We start from the raw sequence: 24,585 nt of genomic DNA, 5'->3' as shown, positions 1-24,585 counted from the left end.
AGCCCTGCCCCGAGATGGGCCGCGGTGGGGGTGCGCTCTCCCCCGGCGCCCTCCTCTGCTCGTGACCCCGGGACCTGGGGGTCCCCCGCCCTCCTGCCGGCCTGCCCGACCCCCTGCCGATGCCCTGGAGGCCTTTCCCTCCGGGGAGAGGAGGGCGCTTCCCGGGGGCTGGGCCTGCCTGCCTGTCCCGGAGGCTCTCGCAGGGCCCCCCTTTAGTCCGGCTCCTTCAGGAGACCCTCCCCCTTTGAGTCTTTTTTTAGTTTTGAATCTTCCTACATTATTAGAAGTGAAATCTTTTCTCTGTGTAGCATTCCAGCTGGTCTCTCTTTAAATTTCAGGTCAAATTCCTCAAGACTTTTCGTTACTGAATCCCAAGCTTAACTGCCTGTGGCTCAAAAGGCACTTAAGACTGACTTTTTTTTTTTTTTTAAGATTTTATTGATTTATTCATGAGAGACAGAGAGGATGAGAGATGCAGAGACACAGGCAGAGGGAGAAGCAGGCTCCTTGCAGGAGCCCGAAGCAGGGCTTGATCCCTAGACCCCAGGATCACGCGCTGGGCTGAAGGCAGACACCCGATCGCTGAGCCACCCAGGGATCCCAAGACCGAATTTTGATTGGGAAGGAATATGAGCTTTGTTCAGGAGCCCTGCCACCTGGAGAGGAGGACTCTTGTCCAAAGGCCATCTCTGAGGTTTCTGGCTGGCCCAGGGGCTTTTAAAGGTGTTTAGGGTAGTTGATCAGCACAGGGGGTGCAGTGGTCTGTAACATTTCTTGATCACACAGACTGGATGGTGCCAGCTATGTTGTCTCAGTATTTTGTGCTTGTGCCAGGGGGTCTGTTTCCTTATTGCTCTGTGGGGCCAGGGAGAGGTTGTAAAAAGGTATCTGGTCCCTGTTTTGTGATTCCAAGAGTGGTCTGTTATTTCTAGGAAAGTATGCATGATCGATAGATAAACAAAGGAAGGTTAGTTAATCAATCATGTGGGCTCAGGGCATTTGCTAAAGTTTAAAGACTGCTAAGTTAGCCAGAGGGGCTGAGGCAGCTTCAATGGGATCATTGAATAATGAAAGAAACCAAAGGACATGACATAGTATATATGAATTGATAGTGTAAATAAAAGAACTGTTGGACGTGTTTCATAAACTCTTGAGCATAGAATTTTGGTTCCTAAAAAGTTTAATGTTGCTTGTAAAAATAATTTTCTGGCAACAAATTTTTAAAGTAATAGTGAGTTGACAATTTTTTGCAATGATATTATTTCTTAATATTTGTACCTGAATCATTTATAAATGCAACCTTCAAAAATGAGCATACAAATTTTGAAACCACATCAAATCATTCTTTAGATGGGTTGTAATGATAAATCCTTAGGTTTCAGTTCATGCAGTCTCAGATATTGATTGCTTGAATACATCTATAATTTAGAAATGAATTAAAAGGATTTAATTCATTTAAATAGGATTAAATAATGATTTTTATAGCATAGGCACTATCAGACTACAGCAATAGATTGAACAAAGAGATTATTTTAATTGACAGTGTCAGAGCATGAAAGTTTTTATGATTGCATTTAAAATTGGATATGTGAATGCTTTTCTTAAGATCTGTTTCAGTGATGTGTGTGTGTGTGTGTGTGTGTGTGTGTGTGTGTGTTAAGTTTAACATACTTATTTCTGGCTCATGCAAGGTCTGAAGAGAGTTTGCTGACATCACAAGGCAATTCTCCCCCCATGGATTGACTGCAATGTAGAGTGCTCCCAGTTCTCTCTACCATAGCAAGCGGCTTCCGAGATCATTCTGGCAGGGCAAGAGAGATTATCGAGAACTTACCCTGCTCTTCCCTGCTTTACCTTAGAAATGATATATACCTCTCGCATTTATTACCTATTTGCCAGAATTAACTAAGTTACAATCAGCTGGGAAACAGAGAGAGCAAGAGGGTGTTCCTAGAGCAACAGGTAGCCACATTAATATTTGAACGAAGAAAATGGAATCAGGGAAGAATAGTATTAGACATGAGAAAAAATACAATATGAGTAACCCATTCTTAAGTAATTCTGCCTCAAACCATTGTTGTGAATTGTTTTCATCCAACAAGGTTTATGTTTTAGTTAGATCAGTGTGTCTGAATATCGCAGCATATTATTAAATTTTGATAATATAAAGGGAAAATATGGGTCCAAGGAAATGGTATTATTAAGTCGTTATAAAATATATATATATTTTAAAAATAGGCTCCACACCCAGTTTGGAGCTCAACACCGAACCTGTACTCACAACCCTGATGCCAAGACCCTGAGATCAAGACCTGAGCTGAAATTAAGAGTCAGTTTTGAGAGTTGGTTACATTTATCGATTTAAGTTTATACTGAGTGATTTTAAAACAATAATTTGGTAATTTTTAGTAGATTTTTTTAGTAAAGAAGAAGTTTAAAAGTCAGTATTCTCTGGTGTGCCTGGGTGGCTCAGTTGATTAAGCAGCTAACTCTTCATTTCGAGTTAAGTCATGATCTCAGGGTTCTGGGATCTAGCCCCAAGTGGGGCTCCATGCTTAGCAGGGAGTCAGCTTGGAGATTCTCTCTCTCTACCTCTCCCTTTTCTCTATTTCTCTCTAAAATAAATAAAGTCTTTTAAAAAAAATCACATATTCTCCATCCCCATTTACTTGCTCTACATTTAATTTAAAAATTAATTTTTGAGCCTTTTATTGGAGAATTTGTCTATCAATACAAGGTTCTGGACATACAAAAATTACTAATTACTAAGACAATATACAGCCTATTTTGTATTCTAAGTGGTCAACTCCAGAAAGACAGTGCTTCTGCATATAATAAGGGATCTTTGAGGAGCTTGAGACTTACTTAGGGAAATAGACATGAAAGTTATTATTATGCAATTTAAGTATGAAAATAGAAGTATAGGGTTAATGGAGAAGTGGGAAGAGATGAGAGAAGTGACAATATGAGAAAGGCATCTTGAGAAGATATTTTCTGAGGACTTCCTTTCTTCCTTTCTTTCTTTCTGTAAGATTTTATTTATTTGAGAAAGAGAGAGAGAGAGAGTACAAATGGGTGGAGGAGCACAGGGAGGAGCAGACTCCCCTCTGAACACAGAGTCCAAAACAGGCTCAATCCCAGGATCTTGAACTCATGATGAGAATGGAAGGCAGATGCTTAGGAACTGAGCTACCAGGCACCCCTCTGAGGACATTCTTTCCGTGTAAATGAGGATTTCAGTGATTGGAGTAGTAAGAGAAAAGCATTATGATATTTTATTTTACTTTGATAGGAAGGAGAAAGTTTCTGGAAAAAAAAAAGCATTTTTGGCATCTCTTTTTAAAGTTTATTTAATCTAGATGGTAAGAGAACATGATCTAAATCTACAACCATAATTTAGACATTCTAAGCATGACAGTCTAAAGCTATGCATGGGAAATACATGGGAAATGCACAGCTTTAGACTCTTGTCCTACATTCTCCTTGAGGTCATATCACCAGTAATGTTTCCAGTCAAGAAGCCTAAATAAGGAATAGATATTATATGGGAGATTTTGCAGAAAGATGTAACATGTTTTCATTAAACACAACACAGCAAATTCCCAATTAGATCTTAGCATTTCCTTGTTCAAGTTTCTCTCTCCAGCTATTACCTTAGAACTTTTTCTTCTCTTCAATCACACAGCACTAAAAAATCTACTTTATTTCCCTAAGCAATTCAGCTGTCATACTCTGGTCTTCTTTTCAACAAGGAAAAACAGAAAGTCTGATTTACCCTCAAATATGTTCCTCAGGACATCTCTTCACCTCTTTCTGTAAGTGGTTTATCTAGTTACTTATAATAAAGAGGTTTCTTTTGAAAGGAGAATATTACTACTAAGAAGGAAAAAAACAAAATACTCCATAAAGTCAGCAAGTATGCTTAAATTTCCTAAATTTTATGCTGAAATTAGAAGAATATAGAACTAAATATACAGATTTGAAGTCCAAAGATAAACAAAGCCAGGTATACATTAAAGTGGTAAGAGTATCTTTTAATCAATAATGTTCTATTGTAAAATGTAAGAAAGTCCAGGATTAACTGAACTCTGATTTGTACAGAATTAGTGAGTGGCTTAAAGGAAGAGTGAGGGAATAAGGAGTGGGGTGAGCAGGGGAAAGAAAATGAAGAATTGCAGAGTTGGTCATTGTAAATTCTATTAGGCCAGCTGTGTCTGTTGCTGCCAATTATGAAAGTTAAGATTCTATTCTCCTACAGAGACTAAAAGCATAGTCCCTATTTTACCTGAGAGTTACATTTCAAACCAATAGCTTTCACATCCTTGAGAATGACATCCCTGAGTTATAGGCGATACATATATTAAAAGGGACAGAAGAAGGATTCTTCTCTTTTTATTAAAAAAAAAAAGGCTCTTTTTATTAAATGCTCTAAGGAGTGGTCAGGGCCTCTTAGCAAGTGTTGGTTAGAATATACAGTAAATTCTTTTGGCACCCTTGAACTTTCTCAAGCTGGCACTTTAAGGGGATTTAGTTCATTCTAAGGATGCTGCCTTTGAGCTGTAGGAAAAGAGGTTAGTGTTTGTTTAGTTCTTTAGCATGGGGAGAGGGAGTGAATGAAATAATTTGTGCTGAGATTCTACAGTTTTTTTTGTTTTTTTTTTTAGAAATTATTTATTTATTCATGAGAGACACATAGAGAGAGACAGAGACACAGGCAGAGGAAGAAGCCAGCTCTATGCAGGGAGCCTGACGTGGGACCCAATCCTGGGTCTCCAGGATGAGGCCTCAGGCTGAAGTTTGCGCTAAACTGCTGAGCCATGTGGGCTGCCCAAGTCTAAAGTTTTTAAAGGCCAGGGTTGAGGGCTAGTCCAGAAGAGGGCTCAGAAGAGATTGGCTAAGAGAGAGTCTCTGTCATAAGATAGTGTTTTATAGTTGAAGTCATAAGCTGTCTTCTGTTCACTAAGAGCCATGGGGATCACTCATAATGGGAAATAGGAGGAGAGAGCTGTAAGAGAGAGAGACAAGAATGTACATAATTATGGAAGTCAAGCAAGGAGAGAATTATGGGAAGAAATAAAAGAATGAGACACTGTGAAGGTGACATATAAATCACCACGATGTCACTGATGTGTGCCAAGGAGAGCAAGAGGCCAAGCTAAAGTTGTACTAGATTAATTTGGTCCATAATTCTTCCTCTTCCTCCAATCATCTTCCATATTCTAAAGAGAAGTCAAGAAAGTTAGTTGAAGAATGATCCAGCTTTAGAGGAAAGAGAGAAAAACATAAAAATTGAGGCTAGTAGTAAAGATATCATTAAATTGGTTGACCATGTTGATCATTTTTGGTAGGCCACCTATCATAGTCTGAGTACAGTGATTAATTGTATGATGAAAGACAGATTTCATACTCAAACTTTGGGGTACAAACATTATGTTCAGTTATAATGAAAACATTGACAAATAAGAAGGTAAGGGTTGGGAGAGGATGACAGCCAAATTGAAGCCCAGAAGTGGTATTGTTGAATGTGATAACTATTGAGTAGAGAAAGTCATAGCAGTTGAGAAATACTAAGGATTAATAAATAAAAGCCCTGATAAATAAAGTTAGGTCACTAAGGATGATGACAATGGAAATGAGGGTAGGAAGTGGGGACATTTTAAAAGCATATTCAGAGAAGACTATAAAAACTAAAGCTAGTGAGAAATATAAAATTTAAAAATGAGTTGCATAGACTCAAATGATTTCATTAAAAAGTAGGTGGAAATTTGAAGATAAATGCTTGTGTGACTTAAGGAAATGTGATGATGTAAACTTGCTCAGAAAATCATATGTACCTCCCTGAATTTTTGTAATTCTTATAATCTATACTATGTAATTTGGCATTTAATTGGCAAGTTAGTTAGTTGCCACTAACTTTGGCAAGTTAGGGGGGACAAAAAAAAAAGGTTTTCTTCTAGTAGATTCTAGTGTCCTCCTTTTTATGTATTTCCTTCTTTATGGTGCTGAGGATATAGTGAGTACTCAATAAATAATTCTCCTTGCTTGTAATTGGGATATTTGCAGGGAATTCAATACTATTGTTATTTTACTTTAAACATTAGTTAAATGTGTGTATATTTATATACCTTACACTCCATTTAAACATGTGTAAAGCAATTTAATTTAATTAAACCACCTTTCAATGGGGGATATCTACTAAGGTGAGCCTCTGTATTTCATATTGATATTTTTAGTTGGCAGGCTAAATGGCTTTTTGGGGGGGGGTGCATTATGGTATTTTGATATTGTGTGCACCTGAATGTCTGAGTCAGTAAAGCATCTGACTCCTTATTTCAGCTCAGGTCATGATCTCATGGGTCATGAGATGGAAGGAGTTTCTTGAAATTCTCTCCCTCGGCCCATCCCCTGCTAGTGCACACACTCCTTCTCTAAAATAAATAAATAAATCTTTAAAAGAAAATTTTGTGTTTATATACAATGTATAGTATTTCAAAATAATCTTGCATTATATGCAACAAATATATTCTCAATATATCACCCAGTTTTTAAAGGATTGGAGAATAATCTCCCTTTATTTAAATAAAATTCTTAGTATTTTTTTGTATTGTGTTGAAGGCAAAAACACTATTATTTCCTAGAGATCAAATATTTCTTTACGTCTCTTAAGTTCCTTTTTATTTCCAGTAATAGTTTCCATCCTTTTTCTTTGCAAAATTTGGCCATAGAGAATTAAGCCCCTTTTCCACAATGCCTGTCATCTGGAATAGCCTTTCTCTACATTCCTGCTACATAACTGCTTATCTTAAAAAAAAGAAATCACTTCTATTCAGTCTTTACTTCTTTTCCTATGTCTCTCTATCCTTGTTTCTTTTTATATAAAAATTTAATATTTTCTAATTGCTTAATTTTCCAGTAGTCTCATACCTTTTCCACCTAAAAGATTATCAAATACATTATCAACCTACAAGCAATACTAAGACTCAAAGATACACTATGTTGTTTACATGGTTGAACTTATTCTAAAGGATGAGTATAGATAATCTGAAGACCAACTTCTTATAATAAAGAGAAAATTTTATATATACAGATGTAGATTGTATTCTCTTAGAGTTAGAAACCTACTCCTATAACAACTGTCATTTCTACTTTACTTGTAGAAAATGGAAATGATAATTTATTCAACAGGCATTAATGTTGCTAAGCATAATTGGTTATAGCCTTGTGTAGAACAATGCAATTAATAATAATAATAATAATAATGCTGACTTATATTAGCCCTTTGTACTAGGCACTATTTTTAAACCTTTACATATGTTAACTCATATAATCATCCCAAATGCCTTATGAATTTGGTACCATAATTATTCCCACATTACAAATGAGGAAATGAAAATATAGAAAAGTTAAATGAATTGCCCATAGTTGTATAGCTGGTAAGTGATATTTCAGAGATTCAAAACTAGGTCTTACACATATATATTAGGTCTTAACACATATAAGAATTAGGTCTTACACATATAAATATTAGGTCTTACACATATAAGAATTAAAATATGAATACATAGATTCTGGCTTCAGTGGATTAATGTAGTAGAAATTCATATTGATTTATTCCACATATAATTTCAGTTGCTTTTTATTTATTTATTTTTTTCAGTTGCTTTTTCTGTGCCTGGAACTTTGTTTAGTGTTGGGGATACAACTGAGAACAAACCACTTATATTTCCTGCTCTTATTTCAATGTGGTGACAGACAAAAAGAACACAGATAGGAAGGGGCAAAGAAAAAGAATACATAAGCACATAGATGCTTCTATGGGAATAGATCAGATAAGATAGGGGACAGAGTTGAAAAGAAGAGGACTCTAAATGAAACCTTAGATAATACCTGTATTTTAGAGGTTGGGTGGAAGGGTTGCTAGCAGAGGATTCTGGGAAAGAGATAGCCAGTGAGATAGGAGAGGATGGGAAAGAACATGTCAAACAGACAAGCAAACAAAGAATAACTCTTGAAAGGGTTTCAGGAGGAAGGCAGTCAACAACTGCTAAGTAACTAGATAAGATGAAAAAAATGTGCATTGGATTTAGCGATTGAGAAGTTGCTGGCTATCTTAAAAAGTGTAGTTTCAAGGTAGTTATAAAAGATGTCAGATGATCTGGTAAAATGGGAGACCTTTATGTTGTAAGAAAGAGCAGGGGACCAATGCCCTTGATAAACAGCACAAGTAGTGGACTTCCTGTTTTAGGAAGACATTCATTTCTCTTAAAGGTAGGGGGCAGAATACAATGGAAATGGATCTGTAGGTTTGATGGGAATCTATGGATATATTTCTCTTCTTTTATTTATTTTACTTTATTTAAACACAATTTGTCAACATATAGAATAACACTCAGTGCTCATCGCATCATGTGCCCTCCTTATGGAATGTTTCTGATGAATTTTAATATCAATACAAAATACTTTGGAAATCCTGTACCTAATTTAATTGATTCCACTATTTTATTTTTTCCATCTAATTTTGTGCTTTCATCAAAGAATAATAGTATCTATTTAAAATATTAACAATGGAACACCTCATAAGTCAAAAAATTATGAAATGGGAGATTACTATGATATTGATCCCTTAAATTTATTCGCTTGATAGTGTAAATGAATTTATACTCAAATTGTTAATGTCTTCATGAAATCTGCAATTAGACTTAAACATTTAGATTCTTTATATTTTTTAAAGATCTCTTAATTTGTTAATCTTGTAACTTTTTATTGGATTCCTGACAATAAATGTTCTAATACCGAAAGGCAAATTCAAATATGAGTTTGAATACTATGAAGCATTTCACTTAGGATTACTATTGAAAAGATAACCCTTCAAAAAGACATGTTGCTTTATATCTTTGCTTAGTTGTTCTGTACTACTACAAATGACTACTTCATTTTTTTTTTCTGAAGAGAACAAACTATTATATATTAAAAGCTTTTGATTTATTTTTAATTTTTAAAATTTATTTATTTGAGATAGAGAGCATGTACATGCAAGCGTGGGGAGGGGCAGAAGGAGAGAAACTTCAAGCAGACTCCCCACTGAGTATGGAGCCTGAGGTGGGGCTCCTCGGACCCAGGAGATCTTGATTTAAACCAAAACCAAGAGTAAGTCACTTGAACAATTTATCTGCCCAAGCACCCCTACATGAAAAGCTTTTAAAAGGAAAAGGGACTTGGAATCTAAAAATCAAGACAATTTATTGTTACTTTTGATTTTTTAAAGCCATTAAAAATATCTCATTTATTATTTAAATATATTTGTTCTAAGTATTATAATCATTCAGAAAATAATTATTATTTAATTTTAATTTTTCTATATAGCTAAAAACATAGATATTGTATCAAGTTACTTACATATGATAGGTAAAGAAACAAATTTAACATTAGAATATGGAAGGTTAGTTTGTACTGAGTCTTCTTTGTTTCAGACCAGTCATCTGATACAGTAGCTTTAAAAAGCCAAGAACTGGGGAATCCCTGGGTGGCTCAGAGGTTTAGTGCCTGCCTTTGGCCCAGAGCGTGATCCTAGAGTCCTGGGATCGAGTCCGGCATTGGGCTCCCTGCATGGAGCCTGCTTCTCCCTCTGCCTGTGTCTCTGCCCCGCCCCCCCATCTGTCTCTCCTGAATAAATACATAAAATCTTAAAAAAAAAAAAAAAAGCCAAGAACTGGCAGAGCCACAAAGGATGTCCGGAATAACATTTCCTCCACTCCACTCTACCCCACAGAAATCCATCAATAAGAGGGAGCCAAGAAGCCAAAACAGATAATTTTGCTGTGAAACAGAATGGCATAGAAGGGATGGCATTGATTCAAGTCAGAGGTCTGAAATCACAAACTAAAGGGTCATATAAAAATAAACAAGCAAGCAAAAAAACAGGCAGAAGGCAGAATTAGGCAAGAGATAATTGTTGTAGAAGATGAGAGAATCCTGAAGGAGTAAGTGAGACTCTGAATCAGAAGTGAAGTGATGTTAAAAAAAGAGTGGCTATCAGTGATGTTAGATGAGATATCTGAAGAAGGAAAGGCAATGCTGAACGGAGGAAAAAGAAGAAGCCAAGGAGGATGAGGGGGAGGAGGAGGGGGAAGAAAAAGAGAAGAAAGAGGAGGAGGAGGACGGAGGAAGAAGAGAAGAAATACATAGGCTATTGGCTCAATAAAATGCTAGGCTTCTGGTGCAGAAGTCAACATTGTAACTACTCTTAACTGGATTCAACTTAGAAGGCCCTAAGTTTAGCAGAAGCTACATGTATGTGTTCAGTATGATTAATTGTGCGTACCACATTTATTATTTAACCAAACATGGACAATTGACAGATGTACATCAAGTACTTTCCATGAAATGATTAATTTGCCACTAAAGGATAGCTCTCAAGCTGGATATAATGTTATGCTTCTCTTAAGGACCATGTATATTTATACTATTTATAGATACCCAAAGCCCTCATCTCTATACCTTTCTCAAAGCTGTGTTTTTAAAGTTCTCATCTTTTCTTACAGAAAAAAAAAAGACCACTTTCTGTGGCCCATTAAAAATAATAGAAAGAAAAAGTAAAGTAGTAATCATTTATAAATAAGTATCTTTTTGAATTTATTAGTTTTTAAAGGGGTTGCATGAAAGAGTTTTATTTTTTTACAAGACTAGAGGAATGAGGACAAAGCCTCATTTTCTCCACAATATCAAGAGGTCTCTCTGTACTGTCCATCAAAATTAAATACATCTATACAGATAGGTATTCAGCTTACATTACCATGTCTTTCCCTCTTTCTGAGACTGGAGATTTTATGACCTAAGAGCTTAAGGACAGGGTATGTAATAGTCTCTTGGCAAGTAGATCATCTACCGTAAATCAGCTCTGCCCTTGGTCCAGTTGGGTTCCAGCTTTACCCTAGTGCAACAATGTCACTGGCCACTCACTGCCTTACCTCTGTTATTCTGTGAAGAGTATTATTTACAAAAGTTATGTAACCAATGAATAGGTGAGGATGGCCTTACACCACGGGAACACATATCTAATGGGATCTTGAGAAACTGGATCTTAGTTTGGATAAGAAGGCCTCCCTTTATTTTTATATGATATTAAAAAATTATTATCTGTTCTGTTTGTAAAGGAATTGATGTGTAAAGGAATTGATGTTGAGACCATTTTGTATTGTATGGATTGATTAAGGGAAAAATGTTGGATTTTATCCAGACACTTGGAAATAGGTAGAGACACCTGCTTCTCAAGAATATTTCAGTTGGTAACTTTGGCCTGAAGATTTACTGCATTCTCACAAAGGAAATGCGGATGGGTTCCAAGTGATTTTCTAATTATATCTCTCAAAGAAAGGCTGTACATAGAAGGTCTCCCAGCCTTTCCCTGGAGGGCGAAGTATGACATACTTGAGTGTTTTAAAAACCTTGGAGTTTATGTTTTGCCTGGAAGCCCTAGGCATTCCGATGTTAGTTTAATCTTCCTTGAGTCAGTACTTATCTCCAGTTACTCCTGGAGGAACGACACAACTATAATTAACCATATGCTCATTTTTTTCATGGCTTGAATTTCTTTGCTTCCATTAGTGGTGAAACAAGAAAAGGCATTTGTTGAATGCCTTTCATGTCTGAATTTATAAAATTTTATAAATTTTAATTTATAAAATGATTTTATTATAAATTCATGTCTGAATTTATAAAATTTTCAGCTGAATTTTGAGTTCAGGTAGAAACTAAGATCTTTAATGTTTTTAAACCTGAAAACACACACACACATAGACACACACATACAAGATTAAAGGGAAAAAAAAATACAGTCACCTAAAAGCTTCAAGCTGTTTCAATTTGCTTCAATACTCCCTTAGGGAAAATAATTCCTCTTTTTTTTCCCCCTGGCAAACCCAAGTAAATAGTTCTGCTCTGTTATGCAACGTAAAGCAGGTACTGTCTTCTAACTTGGAAATAGTTGAGGTATTCTGGTTCCAGCTAATTAAAACCACTTTTGGGATAATAGTGAATGCTTATCTTTGTTCAAGATAGATTGCATGATTGCAAACAAGTTTGTTTTTAGAAAGAAAAACATGTTTTAGTACTCTTTTGAGGACAAAAGAGTAATGTAAAGCAATTACCCGTTCAAATCCTTTGAATGGGTTGTATCTCAAGAGGGATGAGGGCCTGAGGTTAAATAACCACATTCTTGAAAGATATTTTTTATAATATCTTGGGCATAAGAAAGGTCAAATTCAGGTAGTCAAACATGGAGCAGTTGCCTAGGTACGTTCATTCACTGGAACCCCATCTTTAATGGCTACTTGGATTGGCATCTTCTCTCCATTACATATTGAATAGCTATTTTTGTAAATATCAGGCTATTAGTTTTGGTTTATGTATTTAATGCTTGCCATATTACTGAACTCTTAATAGTTTTCCAGCAGAGCCTTTGTTTTCCAGGTAATTAGTCACAAAACAATACTTTCTTCCCAGTAGAATTGTCCCTTATTTAAACCTGTAAACCATCATATAGTTTTGTGTGTGTGTGTGTGTGTGTTTTTTTTTGTTTTTTTTTTTTTTTTTTAGTTTTTAGTAAATTGGACTAGTAAAATATGTTGAGGTTTTTAAAAGTCAAGAATATAAGAACATAAAGATTTGGGGCAAAGTGTACAGATAAAAGCTGTTGCTGTAGTTTAGATGTGATCAGGGTTGCCATTTCCAATATTTGGCAGTCTCTAGTAGGCCATTTGCAATCTGAATGAATATCAGAAAGTTCAGATCTTACCCTGGCCAGTACCCTCTACTGATACCTATTAGGTATGTGATTTGTTAATGTCCTTACATAGTGTGAGGAAATAAAAATGAAAGCCTATATCTGAAAGATTTTAGATAATCATTTTATTTTATTTATTAGTGTAAAAACAAAAATGTCTTCAAACCAGAAGGTGGTAGTCCAATTTATAGTAAGCAATCTACATTAAAATCTATTAGAATCAGTTTATCAGTTGAATAGTTAGAAAAGGGAAATAACCCACAGAGTTAATCATTTGTAAAGTATTTTGTTAAGGTAGACTCAAGAGAAACTAGCAGGTATTTTAATTTCCTACAGTATCTGATGAAGGAACAGAAGGCTAGCAAGGACAAAGCACAAGCTGACACTCCTCTAATACCCCCTCACCCCCCAAGAGGTGGGATGTGTGTGACATTCCTCAGGCACTCCTGGCTGCCATAAAGCTAAGGGAAAGGAAAAACAAATAGTTAACTTATAGGCATCGTAGTCCTATAGACAGGAGTCTCCCTCAGTTTAGAAAATGTCTTAGTGATTTGCAAGAAAAAAAGCATTCTTATCAATAACCTAACTTCCAGAAAGAAGCTCCCAAGTATCTTAATGTTAATGCTTTACTAGAGGGAAAAACAACCTTAATTTGACAATGACAAGGCCTCTAATATCTCATAGGTCCTTTTTTTTTTTTTTAGGTCCTCTTTAGCATACAAAAATTCTTTTGAAAATTTCCCTTTTCCTTACCTTCCCCAACTCCCAAGTATATAATCAGCCACCCCTCACAAGCCAACCCGAAGCAGCGCCTCTTCCTGCCCACGGGTCCTGTCCCCGTGCTTTAATAAAACCACCATTTTGCACCAAGGACAGACAGCTCAAGTATTCTTTCTTGGTCGTTGGCTCTGGACCTCACCCCCACTAAACCTCACCTATATTCTAAAACTACATCAGTATCCTCACTGGCTAACAAAATTAAAACACCCATTTTTGTCCACTGACATCATATGCTATGTCTAGCAACCCTGTGGCTAGACTCATAATAGAAATGTAAGTGTTTATTAAATTAGACCCTAAATTGTATCCAATTTATTGATGCTTATTCTCATATTATTTTATACATTTCCTTCAAGAGTGCTCCTCGTTTGATCATCCATATACCATTTCACTCATTTAAAGTGTCTATTACTATTTTCAGAGTTGTGTAACCATAATGACCATCAATTTGACAATATTTTCCACACCCCACTCTTCAGGAAAAGCTCATACCAATTAGCAATTACTTTTTATTCTCCCGCCCCATGCTGTCTAACCAATCACTGATCTATTTTATGCTTTTAAAGATGTAATGTAAAGGGAATTGTAGAATAAGTGGTCTAATGTGACTGGCTTCTTGTACTTAGTGTACTATTTTCATGATTCATTTATGTTTTAGTTTATATCAGTACTTCATTTTTTCTTATTGCTGAAAAATATTCCATTGTATAGATATACCACAATCCATTCATCCATTCAGCAGCTGATTGACATTTGGGCTAGTTCTGCATTTGGCCTTTATGAATAAAATTGCATTGAACGTGTGTGTCCATGTAGGTATACATTTTCATTTCTCTTGAGTATGGATCTACTAGTGGAATTGTTTTGTCAAATGGTAATTATATATTTAACATTTGAAAAACTGCCACACTGTTTTCCACAGCTGCACTATTTTATATTCCCACCAGCAATGTATGAGGGTTTCACATCTTCCACATCTTTGCTAAAACTTGTTATTTTCTTTTAAAATTACAGTCATCATAATGGATGTGAAGTATGATTTTGATTTGCATTTCTTTGATGGCTGATAATATCAAACATGTTTTATGTTTTATCACCCATTTGTATACCTTCATTTAGTACCTGGGTTGAAAATTAAAACTGCTCTCTGTCTTTAAATCCTGAAGACAAAATTAGGGTGCTTTATACTACTGATACAATTTCAAATGACAAACCTTCTAATACTTCATGGCTTTAGTAAATAAGCCAATGAGTAAGAGAATACGATACTTCCAACAGGAGAGGCCATGATGATGCTTTGCAGTTATAGCATATCTTTATTTTTTATAGCACATCTTTAAAATAAATATTATCTTCCTGTTAATTTTGCCACAGGATTTAATCTGTGACTATTGTTCCAGCCAGATGAATGGCAATGTTTTGTACCTGTAGCTGCCTCCCGAGAAAATCTTTCATTGCCTTTCCCATTCTGTAAGCTCTTATCCTGAACACCATAAAGACAAGAAGGAGCTGTTGCCCCTTCTTGAGTGGTGATGAGATGAATGTGTGTTCTCTATGAAGTCTTCTGGGTAGCTGTCAGAGTAGTTACTGGTGTGCCAGGCTGGTAGGATCAATTTCCTTGTTTATTTATGTGGAAATTAGAATCCAGGAAATGAAATATAGCCATGGTTCTGAGCTACTTGCCTACCTTGTATTTTTTAATGAACTGGCCTCCTCTTCTACAAAAACGTATCGGGACCTCATTCATGCTTAGCCAAACCTAATTCCCAGCTCAAAGAAGGATTGAGGGAAGGGACCTCTTTCACTTTTTTTTTTTTTTAAATAAATGCATGGAATAGGAAGGTAGTATTTTTACTTGGTTGTGCATCACACTTTCAATATAATTATTTTGCTGAGGCAATAAGTATGGAGTTGCAAAAATAACACTGATATATATCAGAAAGATAATGCCCAATAAGTGATATATATATATATATCAGTGTTTTATACATATATATAACATATATAACATATAACATATGATATATATCATATATATATATATATATATATATATATATATATATATATATAATGCCCATTCTCAGTCCATGAGTTCCAAAAGATGTTTAATTCTATTTAATATTTGAGGGCTAGTTTACTGGATAGATAGGCATTTTACTTTAATTTTCAAACTACATAATTATTTGCCAAGACAAGTAACTCAAAGTTCTTATTCTACCTTAATGTTCAAATATACACACATATACATACATACACAAACACACAGGAACCCACATTGTGTGAAATAATCATAAAAATAACATGAATGTCTTATCTCAACTAAGATATTTTTCATGATTTTTAATTTTATAGATGTCTTTAATTGGCTCTATTAATGACAAATAAAATTTTTATAGAGAGAATCTTTTTGAGAAAAAAATGCATTACTGCAATACTTTGTAATATAACATCAGATTATGATTAAGTGTACTGTCAGTAACTTTATATTACAAAAATAAAGTAAGAGATTGTACCTGGACAATGAAGTGTATTATGTATTCTAGTAAACCTGGACCTATATCATCTATGGAAAAAGACAGCTTCATCTCAATGGTGATACCAGGTGTGCCAGGGGAAAGGTGGCTCTGAAGAAGATCTGTCAAAGCCAAGAGAGGGGGAAGATACAGAATGAGAGTGGATGAATCTATGTAGATTTTTCCAGAGCTATGCCATTTCTCATTCTGTTTGTGAATGGTGAAGGAGCATAATGCTGCTTACTATAAGAGAGTTAGCTTCATTTCTGACATGGTTTGAAAGTGTAAAAAATACAGCAGAATGGATAATTTTTTTAATTAATAATTAAAACATCTTTAAACATCATCAACCTCCCACTTCCTCACCTCAAGTAAGAACACCATGATTCATGTAAAAGGAGTTGAACAGATTTTATTGTGATTGTATTTCATAATTTTCCTCATCATCTCTGGCCTAAGTTTCCCTACCCACATTAATTTCTTACATATTGTTTTGCTGAATGTTTGAGAGGAGGCCACTCAGAGTAAATTACCGGTTGTCCAATTCACCTAGAGTCGGACAAATTGAAACCAACGAGTCATTTGTTTGATTCCATCTTTGTATAGTTGAGAATAGGTGATAGGGGCTATAAATCCATCTCTAAATGGTAGTGCTAAAGAATACAGGCTTTTGGAAGCAGATGAACCTGTGTTAATAATCTTTAACTCTATCAGTCCTGTGACCATGGGGTTCAGTTTTCTTCTTAGGAAAAAAAAGAACAATAAAACAAACTTCATAGAGTAACTTTACAAATATATTGATGCATGCAAAATAGCACAATTCCTAGCAGAAAGACAGTGCCCAATAAATGGTAGCTAATAATTTTATTGTTAGTGGATTTTTCTCTGTTCTGTGTAGAAGAAAATAATGACAAAACTTACATAAATGAAATCCAGTTAAAAGACTTTAATATTGTTTTGCACTCCCACTAAATCCTATTGATTGACCATGAAACTAAATATTTACCCATCTTAAACCTGAAAATAACCCTTTTTATCTGCCTAATTTTAGAATAGCTGAATAATTCCTTTCAGGGATTCTTTGAGAGGAAAAACAGTAGAAAAGCTCTGCCTGTTATCATGCTAATTTCTTAGCATGACTGCCAAAGCTGTATATATATATATATATATATATATACTCTTCCTGAAATTAAACATCCTGAGTGTAATAACTCTGAGGAAAATAGACAACACAAAGGAAAACTGTAATAATTTGGTTATACTAAAAAAAGATACTCAAAGCACCTCTGAAAAAAAAAAAGATCTATCTTGTGTTATCCTAGTAATTAGGAATACAGTTCTAAGAAATAATTTCTCTTGTTTTCCACATTGTCACTTTTATGTACTGGAATCTGTGTACTACCATTTATCTTCTCTGACAACATTTAAAGCATACATTAGCTGGTATTTAATTTCATTTTCTTTTATTTTTATATCACATTAGTTGAATAGAATCAAAGAACTTGCTACAATAACTTATTAAACATTCTCTACCATTGTTTGATAGTTGGAAGTGTGGTGTTAGATTTGGCTTTTCAATATTGTTGTAGTTTTTGATGTGTTTATTTTTCCTTGATGTCTTCAGATATAGTATCAAAATAAAGTTCATTATGATTATGTAACATATGATTTTCAAAAGCATCTCTAAATTATTGCAGACTTTTTGAGAGTTAGTGATTAAGATATGAAAAAAAGAGATACCATTTTCTTACATAAAAATCAATTGCTTATTTGAGATTTTTTTCTTGAGGGAGAGTGAGAAGTTTCAGGTTTTAATGACATGATTTTGCAAGAACTGCTCTTCAGACAACTATACCAGTTCATAGCTCAGTTTTTCTATCTGTAATCAGCTATCAATTGCAGGCACCAAAATTATGTCTTTATTCTGGAGAGTTTTTGAATAAATGATTGTTAAAATAACATGTAAATATATGGATATTTATATATTCATTTATTCATTCTTGACAGAAAAGGCATTTAAGGTACTATATCTTTTGTAGATAAAAGTGTAAATGTATCATTTTCCTTCCCCCAACAGATGTGGGTTCTGTTGAAGGACTTGCCTATCACAGAGCTTGGGATACACTATACTGGACCAGCTCCACTACCTCATCCATCACCAGACACACAGTGGACCAGACTCGGCCAGGAGCATTTGACAGAGAAGCTGTCATTGCCATGTCAGAGGATGACCACCCGCATGTGCTTGCCCTGGATGAATGCCAAAAGTAAGAAACAGTGAATTGTTATTTCTTCATATGTCAAAGATTATCAAAATTATGTTAATTTTAAAATGAATTAACTTTTAAAATACAAGTTTTCTTTAAAGTTCTCCTTTCCCAATTCATGAAGCTAATTCTTTAATAAGAGCATCATTAATGTGAATAGTTAGAATTCAGACTTATGAAATGCTAGTTATCAACTCCGTGAGAATTGCAGCAAAAGCAAATGTAAATGATGAAAGGGAAAATAGAAACAATACTGTGTTGGAAAAGGTATTTGAAGAAGACATTAATGCATAGCTGATTGAAATGATAAATCTGAAAAAAAACCTTTTAATATGTATTGAAAACTAAAAGATATTTCTATAATCTAATTAAATAATTTTAACGAGTCTGTCCAATTGAAATATAGAGAAAATATAGAGAAAACAACAATAAATCTTTGTGTGCAAGCTTTATTATCAAAAGACTTGACAATCGTCTAAGTTGTTCACATGTGTTTGATGATATATTGTGCAGGCATTTATAATAATACTTACCAAGATTTCATGACAAGAAGAAATGCTCAGGCCATGATATAGAGAGAACAAAAACCAAAACAAATTAGAAGAAATTCATGTTTGAAGTGGATGCCATAAGGAAGCAATTGTATAAAAAAAAGAAGAACAAAGTTGTGTTATATAGAACAAGGATGTTTATGAAGTTCTACTTCCATATAGTAAGAAATTTGTTAACTACTGGAAAGTCCTTTTGTTCTTAAATTAATCAAATAACAGTCAGGTAACTCTGGCTTTCAGTAAGCAGAAATTGAAGAGCTCTTTTTAGATGTGGTAAAGAAAAAAATGAAGAATAAACAAAAACAATTACTGATAAACACTGACCCTGACCACTTAAAAGAAGGATTGCATAAATTCATCAGTGTGTGAATAACTACATCTAGATACTCTTACAGAGCTAGAAATGAGATTAGATTTAATTCAATTAAATACCTTCATATTATAAATGAAGACTCTGAAGCTTGAGACAAAGTTCCTCACACAGTTCTGGTGACTTAGTTCAGATGGACACAGGACTTCAGATGCCTAGGCAGAGCTGGTTCGGCTCACACCACTGATATATCACAATACAGCTTCTTGTTAAATCAACTGCACTGATCTCGATGGTTCACCAGGAGAATCTTAGGACAATAATAAATATTCTGCAGCTAATCAAAGGAATTTCTAAGACAATTTTGAAGTAAACATAAGGGCAATCACTGATAATTTATATTATATATGATTAGTTTAACTGGTTTATCCTATAATATTACTACATAAGCTAACATTACACTTCCATCTTGCATATAGTGAACTGTAAATTGGAATTAAACATACCAAAATGTTTTCTTTTAAAAGTCACAGTATGTGGATAAAGCTACTGTGTAACTTAAGAAAGTGAAATGCCATTTGTTTTTGCAAATTTACCCAGTCATTGGACAAAATATTTTTGACACAAGTTCATTTCGAATGCTTTTATATTCTGCAGGATAGATGGAAAGGCTATGAAACATTTTAACAAAGAGCATAGTTGACCCAGCTTTTCTCAGTTGGTAGAGTTTATATTTTAAATTAACAAGTAGAAAGATTTTGTTGTGACTTAAGTATTGTTTAGTAATTGGTGTTTGCATAATACTAAAAAACCCCATATTGAAAACTTTATTCAGTTGTAATTCTATATGACCTTTAAATGATCATACATAGGAATGATATATGCAATCTTGCTGTACCTATGAAATATTATTTCAAATACTTTTTCTTTGTCAAAATATATTTATTTATTTTTTCTTTTTTTCTTTTTTTTGTCAAAATATATTTAGCATATTTTTTCAAATAAGTAAAACAGCTTTCCTGATAGCCTCTCTGTCCCTTCCTCTTTCCTTCCTTCCTGCCTTCCTTCCTTCCTTCCTTCCCTTCTTTTTGCCATTCTGAGCAACAACTAGTCTTCAAATAAACTCTTAGGGACAGTCCTATAGGTAAAAGAAGAGAAAGAAGAAAAAAAAAAGAAGAAAAGAAAGAAGAGCTGCTTCCATAAATATAGGGACTAGAAACTGAAACTCAACAGACTCTCTAGTCTTCAAGTGACTTGTAAAGGCTTCCTCAAATTAGGTTGATAGAACACTGATTTAAAACATTCTATAAAATCTGTAAGTAATAGATAATACTTTTAGGGAGGTGAGAGTAATATCTGGAATACCAAAAGCAACATTGTCATTTATAAAAAATTACACTGACAGAGAAGAGAAAAAAAAGAAATTAAAGAAATATAAAGTTTATTAATTGTATCTCTCTAAAACATATATAAAAGAGAATGCAGAATTTAAAAAAGCAAACCAGTAAGGAGAAGGATATTTTTTATATTTACCAATTAGAAAAGAAATACAGTTAGGTTAAGAATGATGTCTAAAACAATTATACTCAATCTGCTAAAACATGACATTAATAAGTTAGAATATATTTGCAATTCACAGAAAATTTAAGATAACTGTTTTGTCCATGATTAAAATAAATTGTCATTATATATCAAACTGACTCAACTTAATTATTTGAGGGAATGTACAAGATAATTATTTTTCAGAAATAGTTTTCAGGTTTTATTTAAGAAGCTCAGAAAAATATACATGTATATATGATATATGTATCTCCACTTAATAGCTAGACTTACTTAAGAGTTTTAGAATACGAGACAAACAATTTTGCTTCCTTTTAAACAGCTTAACCTCACCACATTTCTACTGTTTCTATTGTTAATTAAAATTTTAATTTATTATCACAATTTTCATTTCAATTAGCTTAATGTTTTGGACCAACTGGAATGAACAGCATCCAAGTATCATGAGATCTACCCTGACTGGGAAAAATGCTCAAGTGGTGGTCAGTACAGACATACTCACTCCAAACGGTCTCACCATTGACCACCGTGCAGAGAAGCTGTATTTCTCAGATGGCAGCCTAGGAAAAATCGAAAGGTGTGAATATGATGGATCTCAGAGACATGTAAGTTAACAGATTTTCTTGATTCTAGATTAAACAATAATACATTTGAAAAAAATTTGCTTTGTACTTCCCTGAAATATGTGTATCAAGAGATTTCTCAATTTGTAATTGTTTGAACCAATCCAATTGAATATAAAATGAAAAAGAAAACTGGATGAGATTTTGAAAAGTTTACTCTTAATTATTAATTGAACTGGAATTGTCAGAGTGATTTGCATAAGCCTTGTTAGTTATATATTTTTAAATGTGAAATCAAATTGATTTGCTTCCCTGGGATAAAAGAACATTGGAAAAGAAGAAAATAATCCTCTGTCTATGCTTGGGTCCTCAAAACAACCTAAAAGCTTTGAAGTAAAAAAAAAAAAAAATGGGAATTCTGTGAGGGTCATATGTATTCTCTTTTCTCTGGGTTCCAAATAAAATGTTAATGGAACAGTTTAATGCTGCCTCTGTAGAACCTTTATGGCAGGTATTTGGGGTCTGTAGAATAGTACATTTATTCTATGAGAACAGCAATTCTTAGCAACTGGGAAAGCTCAGAGCTCAGGCAATTAAGATCTGGGTGGTAACACAAACTGGAGAAATCTTGACCCTTGTATCCCCAGCCCCGCGCATGCCTAAAGGGCAAATGATCCTGTGGCTCTTCGTTCCTCCACTGAATTTCCTGAAGTGCCACATAGTAAATATTTGAAGCTTTATGGGCCATATTGTTTCTATCACAACTGCAACACTAAAAGCAGACATAGGGAATATGTAAATGAATGGGTATGACGGTATTTCAGTAAAACTTGATTTACGGATAAAGGCAATCAACTAGCAGGGCATAGTTTGTTAATGCCTTATCTACACCATCAAGCATACTGTTTAATTCAATTGAATATATGCCTATAAATATATTTATACATATAGATATATACCTGTATACGGTATATATTTATATATATATATATTATAGATATAATTATCCCTGGGAAACTAATTGTATATATACATATATGTTTGTATGTGTGTATATATGTGAGTATATAGATATGGACATTTGTGTGTGTGAGAGAGAGAGACATAGAGAGATAGTGAGAGAGTTTCTTGATGAGTGAAGAAATGCATTGATTTACATTCTAGTACAGGTCACTCATCTTATTGTGGAGTGACAACTTTAGGTAGTACTGATTATAGGACAGTTGAGTGCTTAAGGCACATGGGAATAATAATTAACTATGACCTGATGAATACAGTTTGTGTTAAAGGCAATAACTGTGATCAAATTCTTGGTCTATCTTTTCCAATTCAAAGCCCTGTGAGGTAATAACCAAAATATATAAAGAACTCATACAACTCAATAGAACAAATCAATATGATTCTAAAAGGCAGATGAATGGAATAGACATTTTCCCAAAAAGGATATACAGATGGCCAACAGACACATGAAAAAATGCTCGACCTTATTCATTGGTGAAATGCAAATCAAAACCACAAGGAGATATCACCTCATACCAGTTAAAATGGCTATTATCAAAAGGACAAGAAATAAGTGTTGGCAAGGATGAAAGGAACACTTGTACTCTGATGGTGAAAATATAAATCGGTACAGTCACTATGGAAAACAGAATGGAGGTTCCGCAAAAAATTAAAAACAAAAATACCACATAATGCAGCAATTCCACTTCTGAGTATTTAAACCAAGAAAACAGAAATATAAATTTAAAAAGATATATCCACTCCTATGTTAATTGCAGCATTATATACAACAGGCAAGATGTAGAAGCAACACAAGTGTCCGCCGATAGCTAAATGAATAAAGAAAATATGATATATTTATTCAATGCAATATTATTCAACCATAAAAAAAGAATGCTATTTTGCCATTTGAGACAATGTGGATGGACCTCGAGGGCTTTCTGCTAAGTGAAATAACTCAGAAAAAGACAACTTATGACTTCCCTTATATGTGGAATCATAGAAAACAAGTAAAACAATCTCATAGATACAGAGAACAGATTGATGGTTGCAAAAGGTGGTATGAGTGGGAGAAATGGATACATTTTTTTTTGGTTAAATAAATTAAATAATTTCTTAACAAAATAAAATAATAGCTATTGCATGAAAATTAGCCATCATCAGTTAAAAAATAATAAAATAAAAATAGAGGCCATGTAACCTGTAGTAAAGCATTTAATCTTCATAGATTATAGTTTTCCAATATACAGATTCTCTACCTAATTTTCAGGGTTATTATGAGTATCCAGTACAAAAGTATATGCCCAGGATATAGCAAAGAAACTCTAAATGAAACTACTGGGTAATACTTGTAAAAAATCAGTCAGGAAAATTATTGCCCTGGATGTGGTACTATTTTCTACTGGATCCTGGTATGAAAAAATGCTTCCACAGTGCCTTATAGCACTGCTTTATTCACTTCAATTACTTTTTTATATACCTACTTTGTTTTTACCTCCACAGTATATTCTAATGTATGGTAATTTAAGTGGTTCAGTCATCAGATCTCTAATTTAACTTAAAAGATTTCTTTTGACATTTCAAAAACTATATGCCTAGTTAAGATTTCAACTTTCCATTTTGCATCCCTGTCTAAACCAGGATACTTTCTGGCTGGCTACAGTGAACAATATAATAATGTATATTTTTGCTAATAAAATAAGTAATGAATTTTTAAGATCCTCTAATATTTTTTACAAAATTTGACCTAGAGACTGTTTATTAATTAAAATACAATATTGTTTATTTTCACTTTTTAAGGCTTCTGAGAGTTATATCAACCTATTAATCACTGTACTAGCTAACAGGTAGTGAATGCTAACAGTGCTCTGGATACTGCGCTGAGCTTTTCATATTTCATTTTATTTTCATAGTATTCTTATGTGGTAGGCATTATTATAATTATTCCCACTTAACTGATGAAGATAATAATTCACAGAGAAGCTTAGTAGCTGTTCAATAACACCTAAGCCACATATATGGCAGAGAAGGGCTCTGTGGTATTATTCAATCAAGAGCCAGTGCTTTCAACCATCATGCTATACTTGGGACCATTTTTAGTTAGAAAAATGGATGTAGCTAGATGTATAGTATGGCCACCTCTGCATGCCTTGCAGCTAGTAATAAATTTATTTTTCCTGTTTCTTCCTATTTCTTTAATGTTATATATCCTTTGCACAGGTGAATATTTTATTACTGAATATGAAAATAGGCCTAGT

At 34.0% G+C, this 24,585-nt stretch overlaps 1 protein-coding gene across 1 annotated transcript in view; it reads left to right on the top strand.

Moving 5' to 3' along the window:
* The window catches only part of LRP1B (LDL receptor related protein 1B), a 1,825,680-nt gene that overhangs the window by 1,472,900 nt on the left and 328,195 nt on the right, over window positions 1–24,585 (top strand). Inside the window, exons 42-43 of the mRNA XM_072789062.1 lie at window positions 18,155–18,344; window positions 21,166–21,370. Of these exons, the coding sequence (XP_072645163.1) occupies window positions 18,155–18,344; window positions 21,166–21,370 (395 nt within the window). The remainder of the gene's footprint in view (window positions 1–18,154; window positions 18,345–21,165; window positions 21,371–24,585) is intronic.

This window comes from Canis lupus, chromosome 20 (assembly GCF_048164855.1).
Source record: "Canis lupus baileyi chromosome 20, mCanLup2.hap1, whole genome shotgun sequence".
NCBI classification, from domain to species: domain Eukaryota; kingdom Metazoa; phylum Chordata; class Mammalia; order Carnivora; family Canidae; genus Canis; species Canis lupus.
Note: the sequence above shows the minus strand (reverse complement) of the source record. Positions and strands in the feature narration are given on the sequence as shown.